This window comes from Asterias amurensis, chromosome 4 (assembly GCF_032118995.1).
Source record: "Asterias amurensis chromosome 4, ASM3211899v1".
In the NCBI taxonomy this organism is placed as follows: domain Eukaryota; kingdom Metazoa; phylum Echinodermata; class Asteroidea; order Forcipulatida; family Asteriidae; genus Asterias; species Asterias amurensis.
Genome location: NC_092651.1, coordinates 1,719,296 through 1,737,584, shown reverse-complemented (window position 1 = coordinate 1,737,584; position 18,289 = coordinate 1,719,296). Strand labels below are relative to the sequence as shown.

Here is an 18,289-nt window from a genome sequence, read left to right as displayed (position 1 = left end):
CAAATACGTGGGCGCGCACGTAAAGCTTGAAATTAGGTGCATTGTGGTCTCGCTGGTATCCAAATTTGATCCATATATATCCCACAATGCACCTCATTCTACAGTCTGCGCTTACGCATTGGCATTTGCAATGCGCAAGCGCAGACTGTTGAATGAGGTGCATTGTGGGATAGATATGAATCAAATTTTGCTACCAGCTAGACCACAATGCACCTAATTCCAACATTTACGCGCGCGCCCCATACCCAGTATTTGCGAAAACACATTTATACGCCCTCATGCGGTCAAAAAAGTACAACGCGACTTAGACAAGTTTAAGTCCTCTATCTCTACTACTAAAGTTCGTTACCCTGAACAACCAAGATGGCGACTTAAACATCTTCCGTGTCTATAGACTTTTTGTGGCGCTTCATCCTGCTGAATGACTTTAAGACTGAGGTGTTTTCTTATCCATAGTTACTCATACGCAATCTCGAAGATTTGTTTTGTTAACCGAATTCGTCAATTCAAGTTACAACAACTTAAACAAGGTCACGGTGGCGGTCAGGGAGGAGGGTAGGTCAATAAATGGTCGTAAAATTAACTACAAAAATTGTTTTTAGTAGGCCTACCATGGGCCTACGAACTATAAAAATAAAAAATAAAGGTAAATTGTAATAACTGGAACGTAAACGATCTAATTTTGTAGTGTACCTAAAATTCTTATGTAAAATTGTAGTGTACCTCGCCTTATCTCCACCCGTGTATCCGCGCGTTTCGCCGTGGCATGACATGTGTTTAAAATAAATCCGTAATAATTCTCGCTAATTCGTACTGTTTTCTCAAAAAGTAAAGCATTTCATTGAATAACATTTCAAGGGAAGTCTTTCACCACTACCTGCTGTAAACCCTGTAAGTTATTTGTAAATCTGTGAACTTGTGGGTTTTTTTCTGTACCGAAAGGTTCCAATGCAATGGCTTTAATCCAAAAATAAAATTGTCATTTTCAGTTCACTTACAATATGGAAAAGTTTCCGTATGGCGCCACCACTTTTTCATTCGAAATGAAATAATATAGTATCTAATTTACCTCAATGAGATATCCCTTTTTGTAAAAATGAGTGACAAAGTTAACCTACAATATTTTCCTCATATTGGCACACCATAGAATCCCAATTACTTTAGTAACCACCTCACGTGATCCATCTAGTGAGTTGAACAGAATGAAACTCAATCTTGCAGATAGTAATTTTGTTTTGAACTTTGGAGATTGGATAATGTTTCTTTGACCCAATTGAATGTTGGCATAATAATAATGTTTTAGTGATTTGTACCAAAAATCAATCATTTTATAATTGTTTGAGCATAACCAACATAAAGAAAATGTATTCTCAGCATGATTAAGCCTGATAAAAATACAGACCGTGAGTAAACTGCATAGCTTCTGCAACCGGTGCAGCTTGCACAATCTCGCGGTAAACGGGAATCAAAGTTGGGGTTTGAAAACATATAAGGGTCGATAACGTATGACGCTAGGATATAGCCTTATAGTTTCTAGAAGTAGGGTCTAGTATCATTTTGGGCCTCGTCGGATAAGAGATTACTAATCTCTGATCTTTTGAAAAATAATAGGTTGTGAATAGTTTAGGAGCGTTTACCATCAATAACGTCGGTTTCCCCACTATTCATCATAATGCTTGCAATTTGCATTGCCTTTTTGTTGAGTTAACAAATTGCCAAAGTTGTGTTGCAGCGCATGTTCTTTACTTCCCTCAACATGTTCACCACTTTCATTTTTGTTCACAGGTAATACAAAATGCAAGATGATTAAACCCTTTTATGTGCCTCAGCTCTCATTGAATTTCAATAACAACATATTATATTTAAATCTCCCCTCGTAACTTCAAATTCCAGAGTGGTGGCTTAGTTATTTACGAGAAGAATAGAATGCAACTCAGTCCATAGAAATAATCCCTGCAGTAGAATGGTACCTCGAAAGACAATATGGCGGTTAATAGCGTTGGTTACTAATTTGGGGTGAAAAATCTTTCTTATTACAGTTAAAAAAAAATAAAATAAACAATTTGAAAGTGATTTGGATGCATGACACTTCTACATTTAACGGTTGAGTTATGTGTGCGCTTTAATGAATGAACGGCGAGCATCGTTAACGAGCAGAGCACTGCCTGGTTGGGCTTGTAATTGGGATGGGTTGAGGGCCTGGGGTGGTTGAAATGAGAGGATCTACAAAACACAAGCTTGCAATATAAACGAACAAACGTTACTTCCCAAAGGCATAAGAAACATGGTTTAAATTCACTCATTAGTTTTTAGTAACACTACCGCAATAGTGTGCTGTTTTAGTTTAAATAAAATATACGATAATATATCTGTTTCATGTCATCTCCAACTCCTAGGTAACCTACATCATACATGTACATGTGTAAGCTGGAAGTAGATGCAATGACTGAGTTAAGCCCAAGAGGTGGCATTGATGCCAAGAATGACAACTGCAACCATCCAACTTTGGATTATTCATTCAAGGGAATGCTATTAGTGGAAGGTGAAGCAACTTGTTGAAATTGTTACAATCTAGAGTATCTTGTCTTGAACTTTCTGTTAATGGCTCCCTTAAAAACAATTGGAAATGCTTTCCTTTTTGTGGCAGCTGATATATACCTAGCACATGTACTGGGTATCTTTGATAAGCAGTCGTTTCGTTTAATGGTTTTGGTGAACGTGACATATTCTGCAGTCATGAGATGGTAATCAGCTAATTATTTAATATAATTCACACTTTATTTCCTAACAAGTGGGGGTGTTGTTATAAACAAATCAAATTGAGAATCAATACACATGTACCTGTATTACCATAAAGAGGACTCTTAATTTCGGGGATAAAACCAAAGTTATAAAAGTGGGACTCGATCCTTGCACCTCCTTTTCTGAAGAAATCAGCCCAATGTAATTATATCATACACCCTTAGACAATCAGGATTGCAAAGTATTGTAAACTGTATCAAATTTTGGCTACTGGAGTTCACATTTAAAGAGGGCACTAGTATTGTATGACGTAATAGTGTTTTAGGAAAAAGAGTTTAGGATCTTCACCAAAAGAAAAATCTACACGTAATTCACAGCATTTCTCATGCCTTTATTTTTTAATTATGGGAGTCTTGTACTTGAATAATTATTGAGAAAACTTTGTATGTTTTTTTTTTTTTGCAGATGTACTGGATGAAGATCCGAGAGTGAAAATCAACAAAAATGACAAGAATTCTGAAGGGAAGGTCAACACCCAAACAGTTAAGCTTAATAACAATCAGATGTCGGAGATGACAGGCCTTGACACCACCCTGATCAAGATCGTTGAATTCCCAGAAGATTTGACCTGGATTGACCTCTCCTTTAACGACTTCTCTAAAATTGATCCAGTAAGTAGCTCTCACAAACTGCTAATACGGAAATCAAAAATTTGCCTATCAAGATTTCTTACCAAGCTTAACAAGTTTGTTCATGATAGCACTTTTGTGTCCAATCTGCACCCCACCAACAATCAAGCACCCTACCAACAGTCAAGCACCCTTGGCTTTATGTCCTCACTTTAGGATCCTGCCGAGTTTACCAAAGTAAACACAAACGTAATCATGGCATGGAAACTGATCAGAGAATGAGTTATGAAGGTTTGTACTTTGCAGGCCTAATACTTCATGGAGGTAATGGAAGCAATTGCCTACATGCTCCTAGTATTGGTGCCCCTCGAAATGTTACGGTAGAAATTTAACTTGCCACCATACATGCCATTTTATAAGGAGAAACTGCATTGCCCTTTCAACAGCGAAGTATAAGGCCAGTCTATTAAGACAATAGTGGCTTCTTGTAGCGCTAATACCCGTAATTCAGTTACGCTTAAGGCGCTTGTGTGATAAAATAGGCATCCTTTGCTTTTCAGTGCAACCAATACAACAATGACTTGTAATGAGCACATATCCACCGTTCAAGGTGCAATCAAACCAAAAACAAAACAAAAGAAAAACAGACACAACCAAATAAGTCAAATTAGTCCTTGAATTCATGTGACATAAGATAAGTTTTGAGAAGAGATTTGAATTTTGTTGGGTACTAGACAAGATCAAAGAGCAAGTGGTCGAGATTTCCAGATACCTGGAGGCGCAGCATAAGAAAAAGACCAACTGTAGACACGATAGAATCCATATTCTCAAAGCAAAAAACAGCTTGGGAAAATTGAGTTAAACCTAATTTTTAATTGTGTACGTGTCCAGGGGCCCCAGAGAGAAAAGTAAATTGAAAACTGATGAGGCTAAATAAAACAGACATATCCTTTCTCCTACTTTTCAGATACTTCTGAAATACACCAAGCTGAAAGTGTTGTATCTCCATGGCAACAACATCACCAACATCAGTGAGATGGAGAAGCTTGCTGGCCTACCCAATCTGATCGCTCTGACCCTTCATGGGAATCCCATTGAGGATCAGAAGGGTTACAGACAAAGCATCGTAGCTAAACTTCCACAACTGAAGAAGATTGACTTCAGCTGTGTCACTAAGTCCGATCGCCAGAATGCCGTTACATGGGAACGGACTTATGGGAAACGAAAGACACCGAAGAAAAAGGAAGAGTCATAAACTGTTTGGAGTTTAGGGGTGAATGGGTTCAAATAGGAGGAAGTGTATCATTTAGGATTTTTTTGCCAAGATTTCTTTGAGAACATTCACACAGTCACCCTCAGTTATATCAAATTTTAACATTGATATGGAAACATTAAAAACGAATGGTTTTGGTTTATTGTGAATAAGTTTATTAAAAAATTGCAATAGTCAACAAGTGGCATCATTTTGCTGTGCGATTAGTTGAATAGCAAATAACACTAGTCGTCCTTACTCACATTTCAACCACAGCATGCATCAAATTTCTTAAAGGCAAACTGAGTTTTTGTTTCAACTTTGGTTATGAGTTTGTAAAATGTTGGATTCCTTTCAACAATTATTTCTCACTGAATGTAGAACTTGTAGACTTGATGTTAATATGTTCAAAACTATCAGTAATTTCCGTCCATTTTTGTTGTTAGTCATTAGATCAATTTTTGTACACAGATTTTTAAACGGGGAAATGTATATTTTCATTTTGATTATAATTATTAAACATGTATGTAAATGTATGATCTGATGAACTTATTTTATGGGGTGGAAAATTAAATGTATACAAACAAATTGTATTTTTGTAATTTGTATTAAGTGAGATTGATAGTGCTAGTGGTAATATAAACATAACTGTATCGCTGTAATTTGCCATGTTAATGTCTGAACACTTTACTCTCTTTACTAATTTTGCAAAATGAAACCAACAGGAGGATCACTGTTGCATTCCAATTCAGAATCCATTCCGTATTAAAAAAAAAAAAAAAAAAAACATAATGTAACCCGGTTTCCAACCTTAAAAATGCCACTGCTATTAATTTTGATCGTGGGAGTACAACAACTTTTGTTGACAGTTAAAGAGTGTGTTGTATTGCTTATTTTTCATGTCAGCCAGGCAAGAGAATAAGATCACACTATAACAAAATGTTATCCGACATCAAGATCAAAGCAGAGAAATATGTTCTGATAGATTGGTGTCATTACTAGATTTGTGAACAAATCGTTAAGGTTGTGAAAGCGTAATACGTTGAGTAGCTACATGTAGCTCTCATAGTGGTTGAAAACTGCTCGCGCATGCGGCTCTTGTATACCCGACTGCCCTCCGTTACATGAGAACAGAGTCGCAACAGCAGTAGTCTTGTGGGGAGCAGCAGTCTCGGGAGAACACTGACGGTATTGCCAGAATTGCAAAGTCGGAATGATACAACTGTGACAAACATTTAACTAAACAAGTACCAGTGTTGCTTCCACAAGTGAAATAAGTTTAACTTAACAATTTTGCCATAACAAATGTGTAGCAGTACTTCAATTAAACGTGTCTAATTTGATGTTATTTTGTGTATTGGTAAAACTGATGACTAAAACAAATGTCAAACGACCTCTTTCTTGGACGAGTGTTATATCAGCCTTCTTCCGTCATCAATAGACTTTTACATTCAACTTAACGTAGCAAGCAAGTGCAGCATGAAGGATAAAAACTGCAACGATTAGTTTTTCAATTAAGAAACTGATATTGTTTTATTACATAAAGTAGTAATACATAAAGCTTTACAAATGATAAATGCAATCCAGCCAAAACGGCATTACATTTACAAAATCAAGTCTGGGTCCAATGGCATGCCCATGCTTATCCTGGAATTCTGCACGTACGTCCTATAGAAATCACACACTTTACAGGGCATAGTAAAAACACAGAATTCTGCAAAGCAGTGCCATGAAATTGGGCCCTACATGTACAGCCAATTTCACAAAGTTGTACGACATGGCGCAATAACTCACTACTTTGGTGAAATCGGCTGCTGATCAAAATGGTCCTTTCAAAAAGACTTTTTCTTGGATTGTACAAAGATTGGAAGAAAGAAAACCCAAACCAAACATCATAAAACCCCTCCCAAACAATAACAACAAAGCAATTGAACTGAATAATACCTTTTTTTGCGACATCTTAACCGTCACTTTTTGCTTATCTTGATTGGTGAAATTATGGGCGCCCTTCACAGAAGAAAAATATCAAAGATGCTATAAAATTACCCATATATCACCCTTAATGTCAGTGGACACTATTGGTAATTGTCAACAACTAACCTTCACAGTTGGTGTATCTCAACATAATATACGCATAAAATAACAAACCCGTGATAATTTGAGCTCAATCAGTCATCGAAGGTGCGAGATAATAATGAAAGAAAAATAACTTTTGTCACACGAAGTTGTGTGTGTTTAGATGGTTGATATCGAGACCTCAAGTTCTAAATCTGATGTCTCAAAATCAAATTCGTGAAAACTACTTCTTTCTCGAAAACTATGGCACTTCAGAGGGAGCCATTTCTCGCAATGTTTTATACCATCAACCTTTCCCCATTAGTCGTCACCAAGAAAGGTTTTATGCCAATTATTATTTTGAATAATTACCAATAGTGTCCACTGCTTTTAAATCAATTGTACTACCCATAACAAAAAGTACATCATTTGTCATTTAAAAAAAAACTGTTTCAAATGATTTATTCAAAAGGGCAGTATTAGAATTACAACCATCGTTTGAGACCACAGGGATGGTATTACATGGTACAAAATAAAAGGGTTGACACCGACATGTAGGTATGCTTTTTAACCACATGATATCATGTTGCTGGCTGGCAAAGTTTGTCTCTCATTAAAAAGTAAAATTGACAGTGTTCAGGCAAAGAAATGTACCATACCTGAATTCCCACAACAGCAAAAAATGAATATTGACGGTGTCACTTTTTTTTACATAAAGAGTTACTTTGTACAGTACTGGGCATTTCAGGGTTAGCAAACTTAGGGGTAGTTCATAGGCATGTATTCTGTAATGCCACAAGGGTGCTAAGCATCTAACTTTTGAGCGAACTGTGTAAGTGAAGAATGCCTAGTAATGCCTAGGAAATGTAGTTATGTGGAGCACGCACAAAATTCCCTGCTTAACCCGCGCAATACCCTTGACGCAATCTCGGAATTCCATGCTTCCCTATAAGCACCCATTCTTTGCTTACAGTAAGCGTAACTACACCCTTATGGATCAGTGAATGCTTTGGGAGTTTAACTTCATGTAATTGCAAAAAAAACAGGTCAGACTGTAAACCCCTCAGTAAGGGACAACTCCTGGTTTCATGACACACAGGTAATGACTCATACTACACTGACAGATGCCACATCATCTGCCTTTATTTCACAAGACAATGTGTCCATGTGATTAGTTAACAGCCCCAGAGCAAACTGCAAAAAATAACAACCATAAGGGTTGACAGATTTGCAGCTAACCATACCAGAACACACTGTGGCCAAAGCCTTTCTCTGAACAATAGTTGTACATGGTTCTTTTACGTTCATTGCCCAGGACCTACGACATAACGCCCCATCCCAAGGACGAAGTATATATAGTAAAGTCTTTTGCACAAAGACACAAAGTGCCATGACCAGTGACCTGTCAACACTAGAACTTGAGCCAGGTGCAATAGACCACTTAGCATCGACACTCCACAAATCCTGCCCACTAGTCTTAAGATCTAGGCATAGGTTGGATCTATGGCCTGGCTGGACATGGGTATTTAAATTATTTATCTTTTTTGGGAGTTAGAAAACAAATCATTTCCACCATCAATGATACGTTTGTTCCATCGAACAACAAGAGCGTATTGACTGTACATCATACCAATTGATACAATAAGTCTTACATACGTAATGTATTTTTTTTTGTTCAAAATTGTATGTACAAATTACATTTGTATTACGGCATCTGTCAGACCATTGGAAACTGCACAACCAGATCCTCTCTGTGTTTTACTTTGACGCCACTGACTGCCTTGGAGGCATTTTCAGAAGCAACTGTGATCTGAAAAAATTTATAAGAGAAGGAAAAAGAATAAGAACACTAATAAAGATGATGTTGAATATGCATCAAGGATAAAGAATATTCATTTTGGTTTTACCCATATACATCAGTGTGTGTAAGCACCAATAACTTGGTACTTTCCACGAGTTCTGTGAAAAAATCACAGGCATAAAGTAATAATAAAGTGGAAACTTTATAGAAAGATATGGAAGTAACAATTGTACTGTAAAAATCAAGGCATTGAAGTTGGAGGGAAGAACAGCTTCTCTCAGTAAAATCCACAACTAATTACTATGGAAAGACAGTAATTTACTAAATGCTCAAATGATCTTTGCAAAGGGCCCAGCAGCTGATTTCACGAAACACTAGGATGAATCCTATCTCGAGTTAGGCCGAGTAGTCTGAAGGTTTGCATGCTACAGTGCAGGGCTGGGACTCATCCTAAGTCTTAAGATTAATCCTAAATTAGGAAGAGTTTGGTGAAATCGACGGATGAAACAAAAGTAGGGAGCAACAAAAGCAGGGAGCACCCACCACCCTTGCCTTATGAAACGGCAGCCATTTATAATAATACAAGAATGTGATAAAACAAATCTTTCCCAAATATGACTTGGGTTCCAAACATCTACTGAACATCTACTGTACATGCCAACATATTTGTCTCTATTGTATCCAGTGTTACATTCGGGTTACATGGATCTCTTGTTTCAACTCAAAATGCTGTGCATAATAAACAACATGTTTACGTATGCACTGCTTGCACACAGCTGGTGGAGCCACGTGCATAAAAGGTCCATCAGATCTTTCATTTTGGAATGTAATCTTCAAGTGCAGTACCTTTGGTACTTTAAACATTTGACCCTCATTTAAACCATTGATGATAATGGTTTGGTTCAAAAGCATGATGCAATGATACATTCCCATACAGTATTTGTACAAACGGTAATCCATTCATAACTATTATTATTGCCATTATTATTGAGTATTATATTACTCAGGTAATTATCAAACTACAAACAGTAGAAATACATAAAACATACAAACTCTAGCTTCTGGAAAAAGAACATCAAATTGAAGCTTTTAAATACGCAGCATGAGATTAGACAATGTTTCCAGCATGCAAAGTTTCATCTCCAACTTTGACTTTATAAGAAGTTTGTTTGCACATTTAATAATATAACTCAAACAGTTTTTAATCATAGTAGTTTTGTAGTGCACATCTATTTAAAACTATAGTAGATATATACAGTAAGTGTATGTATGAATACGGCAAATTGAGAATTATATGTTTACTGCTTGCAGGTTGATCTTGTTTGCATTATCAAAGGTCATCTGATGTCAATACCAGAATACAGTGCATGACTCAGACAATTGCACACCACATAACTATTTCATTATTAAAGTGTACATAAGACGACCAGCTCTTCTCAAAAGAAATTGTACAAAGTTTCAAACATTCAAAAATTTGTACAAGTTTCAAACATTCTGTTTTATACAATGACTTTCTGTCATTGGACATGCAACTTTGTAATAGACCATTTCATGATAAAATATCCCCAAACATGCCTTGGAGTGCTTCTGAAGCTAGTTATTTGATTGGCTACCAAATTCAACCAAAGATTTAACATGTTTAATGCAATATTTTTTGTTTTTATTTTTTATTTTTTTATGCAAGTCGCCTGACACACAAGGCCTGAAGGCCACTTCAAGGTGTGGGCTACAATTATTTTTTCCAGAGGCCGTTGCCACCTACTCCTAGGGCTGAAACAGGGTTAACCCCTTTACAGTCCATCATGTCCATACGGATGTAGGCTTGGGTATCATCAATTCGAAGCCTGGCCGGTAGAGCACTACCTCCCCAATTTTATGTAGCAAGTGTCACGCAATATGTAACAGGCAGTGGCTGTATGTCATCATGCAATTGTCACAAACTGCACGTTCACCAACTAAACCACCTACAACAGTTTCCTGAATAATAACATCTCTGCAAAATGTTTAGCTACAAAATCCATTATCTTTAAAAAACAATTCCAGAGATATTTGTTTGCAGGAATGGGATCCTACTTCATGGCTGAAGTCACTCATACTGGTTGAGTTCAACCAAAGAAGCTTAAATTCTGGTTTATAACTGAGTATATTTTACCCGACTCCAGTTTTTCTACCGTGCCGTGTAATGTGCACTTCATCAATATGCACATTTACCGAGTGCTGTGCATTATTTTTCTACATTATTTCAAAAGAGGAAGTGGTCAACCTCATACAGTGCAGCATTTTCCTGTTTTCTCTGGCACCATTATATACCTACGTGTAATACCCAGAAACCCATCAGCATCAAATAACATGTTTGTTTGATTCAGTTGAACTGAGGACAACACTAGTATTTTACACGGGATCATACATTTCACTATAATTAAAGAGTCCAACATTTTGTGTTCCGAGATGGTTTTGGACTTTATTAAAGTGAATCACATTACAAATTTTGGTTTTAGACAGGAGAACTTTACATTACATTTACATTGGCTCGGCTCATAACAAGATTCACGTCTGAAAGCTCCAGAGTTGTTCCGAACTACTGAAACAGTTGATCTTTCGACTTCTAGCCCGCCAGTCGCTCCTAACTATTTCAGATGTGAACTTTCATGACATTTCAAAAAGATGTATTATGTTTATAACTACACTTACCAAATTAATATCTGCAAGTGAGACTGGCTCATCAGCCAACACTGTGTATGGCACAGAGACACCATGTGGCAAGACCAGTAAACTAGAGGAGGACTTCTTAGTCCCAGTAACAACTACGGCTACTCGTGAGCTGTCAAAGATATAAATAAATAATAAATAATTTGGGGGGATAATCACCCTTACTTGCAGTTACGCGGCTACAACGTGTTCGAGAAGCAGGCATGCAAGGGCACAATTGGCAGCCAACCACATCAACTCATTATGACCATGGAGCACAGCGGAGATGGAAAGTGTTTGATTTTTCCCAAGGGAGGAAAACCGGTTGGTCTGGAAAACCCTCGTGGCACAGCAGAGAACCAACGCACAACTCAACTCACATATGGCCCTGGCTGGGAATCGAACCAGGGTCACCTTGGTGAGAGGCGAGCGCTTCACACACAATCCAACCATGCCAACCATGCAACAACAAAATCTTAATATTTTTCAACAATAGCAAAAAATTAAAAATTCTGCCGTCATATAAAAATGGTCAAAAGCAAGAGCCACCACAGGTAAAACAAACAATATTGAAGGGCAACAACAAACAAATTTCCGATGCACGATTCACAACATTTCAAATAAATTTTACCAATCAGTGAGTTATTGCTGACAAAAAGGTATGCAATTAGGTCTAAAGAGGGTGATTGGAACAGGCTGTTGTATCTAATAAAATACTCTATGCGTGACATACACATGTAAATGGTATCTGTGGGCAGAGATGGTTTTGTGATTGATTTAGCTCAGTAGCGCATTTAGTTGCACAAGGCTGTATACTCCCCAGGGAGCTGAGATGGTTCAAGGAATGATTTAAGGCCCAGTGACCAGGGGTAAAAATGTAAAGCGCTTTGGGACACCCTTCAGGCGCAAAAAGTGCTATTATACACTAACTGTTATTATTAAACAGACTTTAAAAAAAGAGAAACGGGCTAAGCACACACAACTTCCTGTTTTCTGAGGCACTAAAATGTTAGCAAAAATAACCTGGAGGAAACCTGTATGCCTTGAAACAAGGCGCTTGTGTGCAGCTTACAAAATAATACCAGCATTCTAAATCTCCAGATACACTGCACGTTGCATGGCCATTGTACGTACAATAAACGAGAAAATTTCAATACATGTACGTAATTACATATCTGAGTACTTATAAATTGAATTGGCAGGAGCCAAGTTAAAAACAAATACAGGAAACATTGAAAAAAGAAATGATGGAATTACCTGTATGTCCTGGCTCTGTCTAAGTATTCATGTTGCTCCATTGTATGTGAGTCGATTGCTGATACATCAATCACATCACTAAACAAATTAAAGATCGATCATCAAATTAATTTCATTCGTATCATTCCAAGGACACAAATATAATCTTGAAATTGTCAGCCATTGACAAACTATCATCTTAGAAAAAGACTGTAGAAAACAACTTCACATACATGTGCTACATTAGGAAGGATGTAAAAAATATAGTGCATGTAACATTAAAATATAAATTTTGTATTGGCAAAACGGAAAAATTCAACACGCAACACAAGTGATTAACATTTGTAATCATACACACACATGCTTGTCATTTGATTAACTTCATCATTTTTCATGCCATGTTTTGTATACTGTCGAGTCACTCGCTTATTTTAAACAGCAGTCCTACAGTAATTATGGAATACTTCACAGCGCATTTTCCAAAATAATCGTTCTTTTTGTCCAAACAAGACATGGTCGTATCAAACAAGGTTGGTGTTCACATGGAGTCATCAATTTTGTTTAGTTTTGTATTGAAGAATTTGACAACTGTGGGTTTGACAACTTTCCGTGACTATTTTCAAGTTTATTGTGCAAACAACTTCAAATGACATTTGAAGATCTATGTGTGGTTTATATAAAACAAATATTCAAAGCATTTGGTTTGTGCATTGTCGCAGAACTTTTCCATTTCAGAAAAGTTAGAAAAACACAATGAAGATTATGTGCTAAACATAGTTATCAAATAGACCGATCCAATAAGCTCCGCCCCATTGCGTAATTGACCAATCAATGCCCATGGTGCAACCAAAAGTCTGACGAATAAAGTCTGACATCAGTGTGGGTATGCTTGGGGGCCAGCGGCAGAGTAGTGCAGAATGGCATTGGAGAGGTTCACGTGTTCTTGCTCACACGCGCGCCGTGGGTGGAGCCTAATGGATTGGTCTATTGGGGTCCTTGGCTTTCAACTACGTTTTCATGGTACAATAATGACATTCCAAAAAATAAATGCAAAATACTACTGAGAATTACTTACTTTGCTGCCTTGTGCAGTATCCTGTTTAGCTCTGATTGTTCATCACCTATCTTTAGGGCATTAGGGCTCTGACTGCCATACTCACTGAAAATAATAAAAATGAGCCAAATGCAATAAAAAAATAACCGCAGTCTCTTGTTGACCTTGATACCCAAGCATCTATTATCTGCCAAAATATAGTGCTCTGGTAATTCAAAACCTGAATGTAGACAAAATTGGTACAGTCTGCATATTCCAATAGAAAGCAATTGTTATTTGGGACTGTCATGACTGTAGAACAAAGTCATACAACTTCCTGGTGTTTTCAGGATCCAATTTAAAGGCTCTGCTTACTTTAAGCAAAGAATCAGGGCTTACGGAGCCAGTGATTTCTGCGCTTACGTCATGTTAGCTACATGTAGGAATTTCTGCTTGTGCATAGTCCAAGTTACTAGGCGTTCTCGGCTAAAACAGCTAGAGCAGAAATCGATGAATGATGATCACAAGCGCAGAATTTGGTAGTAAGCAGAGCTTTGAAATTGGGCCCTGGTCACAACTGTAGGCATTTGCATGTCTCCAAACTGTCCTAAATTCTACTACATGGGAGAAGCTATCTTGATAACACTTAGCCTAGCATACAGAACTTAGTAAAAAGTGTTTCTATTTCTGGTATAATACAGAATTATCCAACTTGCGCGATGTCATAATAAGCTTCCCTTCTCATCATTGTATACAATGCCTTAGTACCTGTTTATTGGTCGACTAGAAGGATGTCGACCAGGATCTGCTAAGAGCCCACTTCTTTCATCCGCACTTTCATCCTGTACAAAGAAACAGTATGATAACAATAACAACAGCTTGTTCTTGTAATAGCGCATTTCACAATAACGTCTCAATGCGCTTTACATCAGTGCCCCATTCATTCGACCAACAACACAACATTCCTTTAATCTTTCACAGCTGCCATGGCGCTCCAGTGGCTTTTCATACACAATATCAATCTCTACCCTTGCAGGTACCCATTTATACAACTTGGCGAAGAGAAGCAATTACACAGTAAAGCATCTTGCTTAAAGGAAACACGTGTCATGACCAGGACACGAACACACATTTGGATGACTAAATCGCCAGAACTTGAATTTGATGCTCTTAACTACTCAGTCATGGCACCCTACAATACAATGTATAATGGAATATTGAAATTCTAAGTGAACATGACAGACACTAACCTGCAAGTGCTTATCCTCATCTCGTCCAAAGCAACAACCCATTGTTTTTACATGTGGTGTAACTTGCTCATCTAGACATGTATGGAGGTACGTATGTATAGTAGTAGACAATTCTGCCTGAATGTTCCTATACATATACTGTACCTAATAACAGAATTTAGAAGGAAAGCCATTAATTAAGTTATGTCAGTATGACAATGTATGCAATGGAGGTTAACATTTTTACCGTTGAATTTGCAAATGACAATCATTACCCTCCCTGATCTACCCCACGTTCATAATGTATTAACTGAGGTGCACTGGCACTGCATGCGTTAAATCAGAAATTATCAATAAATGATTGATACAGTCATATTTGATACATTTACAGTCAATCATGTCAATAACTGCAGCCATATTCCCTTTTTAAAAACAGTTTTGACCTTCAATGTTTGTACTACAAACCAATTAAAATGTAGAGCTGCAGTAAATCGTCAGCTAACCAATGCCAAAGGCAATGCTCATTGGACAGTCAAAGATTTGCTTGAAAGGGCAAGTCGGTTTTTTTCTTTTAAAAGAAGGATACTGAGAATTTCACTTTCTAAGAGAACATTTCAATGGGCACCAAGACAATGACGTGACGACCAGGGGCATCATTGAAGTATCGTTCTACAGCCCTGAGAAGGTCAGTGCCTCTACAAAATATTCCGCCACAAAGTGGCAATACTCATTTTGGCTGCTCTAAGTTTAAAAGTATGTCTAGCACCCATGGCACAGTCGCAAGGCCTAAAACACCTTTCAATGAAAGGTATTAAAAAAGTATATTAAAGTTAAAGAGGTTGGTAAACCAGTAGTTGCAATAATCTTAACCCTCCATCCTCCTGACGACGATTATCAGCAGGTCTACAATAAGCAATCAAAGTAAGGAAAGAAGATGCTGTATTCTATTCTACTCCTTGAAAAAAATTACCTCAAATTGTTCGTCAATATGACCACAAAAAAATGCTATGGGTTATACAAGCTTTTTTTGTTGCCAACTCGATATTGGCCACACAAGTGGGGCTATAATATCAGGGGTATGTTTGTTAGAAGTTGAGGTCAGACTAGGCATATTTATTTTCTAAAGTTTTGACAATGAAACACAAAAACAACCAGAAACTTATTGACGTGTGTAATGTTTAACTTTCAGGCTTTTAAAAATAAAGTAAAAGCTTTAAACATAAATCATTAAATTAAATGATACAAAAAATTAAAAGGTACAATAATGAGAAGGGGAGGTTTCTTTTCTAGTTTCATGACGTGAAAATAAAACATTCCTCCTAAATAATTATCAAACAAGCAAGGTTTTTTATAGAGGCTGACAGTTACTGAACTAGTTGGGAAAAGTTTCCGTATGGCGCCACCACTTTTTCATTCGATACAAAATGATATACTCGGTCGCACTAAATACCGACAACTCACGACCCCTCACGACAACCCGCGACAACAATTTTTAAACGCACTTTAGTAGAACATTAGAACACAAGTCAAACTGTTGAAAAAATTGTATTTTTAATTGTAAAAAAAGTGTTTTTTACCCCGATTTTAGAAAGGAACGGAAATATTCACCATGTTGTCTTTCGACGTATGTGTACCTGGACGATTCTATTTAACCACAGGGGTAATTTCTAAGGGAGAGTTATTTTTTTCTTTTTAGGATTAGCTGCTGGGTTTTTTTTCTCGTAAGTAACTAAGCCGCCACTCTGGAATTTGAAGTATACATGGGGAGATGTAAATTTTAAAATGATTTTTCCAACTCCATATGAGAGGCACATCAAAATAAAAATGGTAAATAATCATCTTGCATATTGTATCACCCCTGCGGTGTAATGGAATCGTCCAGGTATGTCGAAAGACAACATGGCAGATACTTTCGTTCTGTACTAAATTCGGGGAATAAAAGCACTTTTTTTACAATTTAAAATACAATTTTGTCAACAGTCATGACAGTTTGAACGTGATTTAGATGCATATGACTCTTGTGCATACGTTTCACGGTTGCAAAAAATAACAAAAATAAATAATTTAATAAAAAGTGTGAATGATCATTGGCTTTCAAATCTGATTTTTATTTATTTTTTTCCATTTTGTTTCTCTTAAAAATTTATAATAAAGCGTATAAATAAACAGTGACAATTGAATCAACAAGCTGATTAATATTAATAATAATATTGATCGGAGGGTTAAAAAAAAATCTCAAAAAATATTAGAAAAGTATATAAGGCACATGTAGGCTTCTTTAAGCCTCTGTATTTTTTTTTCCAGAATGCTCAGCAAAATATTCAGTCACATGATTTGATCATCATGAATTGTGAATTGAAATAGTGTTTGATGAAACTTTTTGGGTGGGCAAATATTTTTATATGGCCTCCACATTATGACATATTTTTGTACCTTGTAGAAATTATGCCTAAAATACCAAACTTTTTGCATTTACAATTGCAAATATCCAGTGGAGCCTTACGTGTTTCTAAGTTTTTGTCAAGGGAGAGGAGACTCTTTGCTTAGCAAATAAAACCACACAATATTTATCTAGGGACTGTTTCATCGCGCACAGAGAGGTAAAAGATTTGCCACGATTTTTGGGACACCTCAAAAACGGGACCTCCTACGACTTGTAATTTATCCAATTTACCTCAAAACAAAGGCTGTCCCTTTTTGTAAAAATGAGTGAAAAAGTGGTGGTGACATATGGAAAGTTATCCTCTAGTGGTATTATTGTCACATTCAACAGACATGACAAACGAAGTCAATTTTTTTAGAACTGTAACGTAAGTGTAACCCTACTTTACATTTATAGGTCTTGCTACATCCTTCCTTCCTTTGCAAAATATCATTGCAAATGAGTGGAATGAGTATGTATGGCCACTGCTGGCACTGTCGACTATAGCACAGTTAAGAACGCGAACTATGATGTGTGTGGGCTGTACAAATCAATGTAAAACACTACTAAAAAAAACATTAAATAAAGATTAAATTAAATATAAAATCGAAAATAAAACAAGTGTCAATGGCAATTAATTATTTACATTTTGACCATTTTATAAAAAAAATTAAAAGCTTGTTAATTTTTATACATTACCTTCCTTTAAGTTTAAAACATGAACAGTTCCCAGTTACGAAACAAAGTGTCTGGCAAGAAATAACATCGTAGATTTGTAGCAGATTATTGTTGGTAATTATATGTTTTTCACCCAGGAATACGACACTGTATTGGCGAAATGTGGAGTTAGTTGACGAGCAGACGAGAGGTCAAGTTGATAAACTCCCTATTCCTAGCATGCACGTGACCATTGACTGGCTCATTTTACACTAATGAGGGCGCTATTACAACTTAACGGTGAACAAAGTTAAAGGAGCACTCTCTGTGGATCTTTCTCCTCAAATGGTAGAAAGTGACACGCCTTCTAGTTTAAGATGATCTCTTTTAGCAGATATTATCAAAATAGTAGTTAAAAGCAAATTTTACATTGATATAAATGTTGTATTTGTATATTTTATTGTTAGGTTCGAGCATGGAGGTAGAAATAGACGAGTCAGAGTGTCTGATTTTGTTTGATTGATAGACAACTAGTCTTCACCCCA

The 18,289-nt window shown here is 36.8% G+C and overlaps 2 protein-coding genes across 3 annotated transcripts; one reads left to right on the top strand and one right to left on the bottom strand.

Moving 5' to 3' along the window:
* The first annotated feature begins 332 nt into the window (after positions 1–332).
* On the top strand, positions 333–6,016 carry LOC139936161 (leucine-rich repeat-containing protein 51-like). Its single transcript, XM_071930915.1, has 4 exons — positions 333–555; positions 2,397–2,542; positions 3,208–3,413; positions 4,339–6,016. Exons 2-4 carry the CDS (start codon positions 2,413–2,415, stop codon positions 4,624–4,626), a joined length of 624 nt encoding a protein of 207 aa, XP_071787016.1. The 5' UTR covers positions 333–555; positions 2,397–2,412; the 3' UTR covers positions 4,627–6,016.
* Positions 6,017–6,129: 113 nt separating this feature from the next.
* LOC139936162 (ragulator complex protein LAMTOR1-like) lies at positions 6,130–17,987 on the bottom strand. Of its 2 annotated transcripts, XM_071930917.1 has the most exons (8): positions 17,787–17,987; positions 14,687–14,830; positions 14,205–14,278; positions 13,479–13,562; positions 12,425–12,502; positions 11,171–11,300; positions 8,377–8,488; positions 6,130–6,630 (listed from the first exon to the last, which is right to left on the bottom strand). In XM_071930917.1, the coding sequence occupies exons 2-7, from the start codon at positions 14,819–14,821 to the stop codon at positions 8,396–8,398; spliced, it is 594 nt and encodes a 197-aa protein (XP_071787018.1). In that variant the 5' UTR covers positions 14,822–14,830; positions 17,787–17,987; the 3' UTR covers positions 6,130–6,630; positions 8,377–8,395. The 2 variants fall into 2 exon arrangements, with proteins under 2 accessions (XP_071787018.1, XP_071787017.1); XM_071930916.1 differs by having other exon boundaries at positions 6,130–8,488.
* Positions 17,988–18,289: the final 302 nt, after the last annotated feature.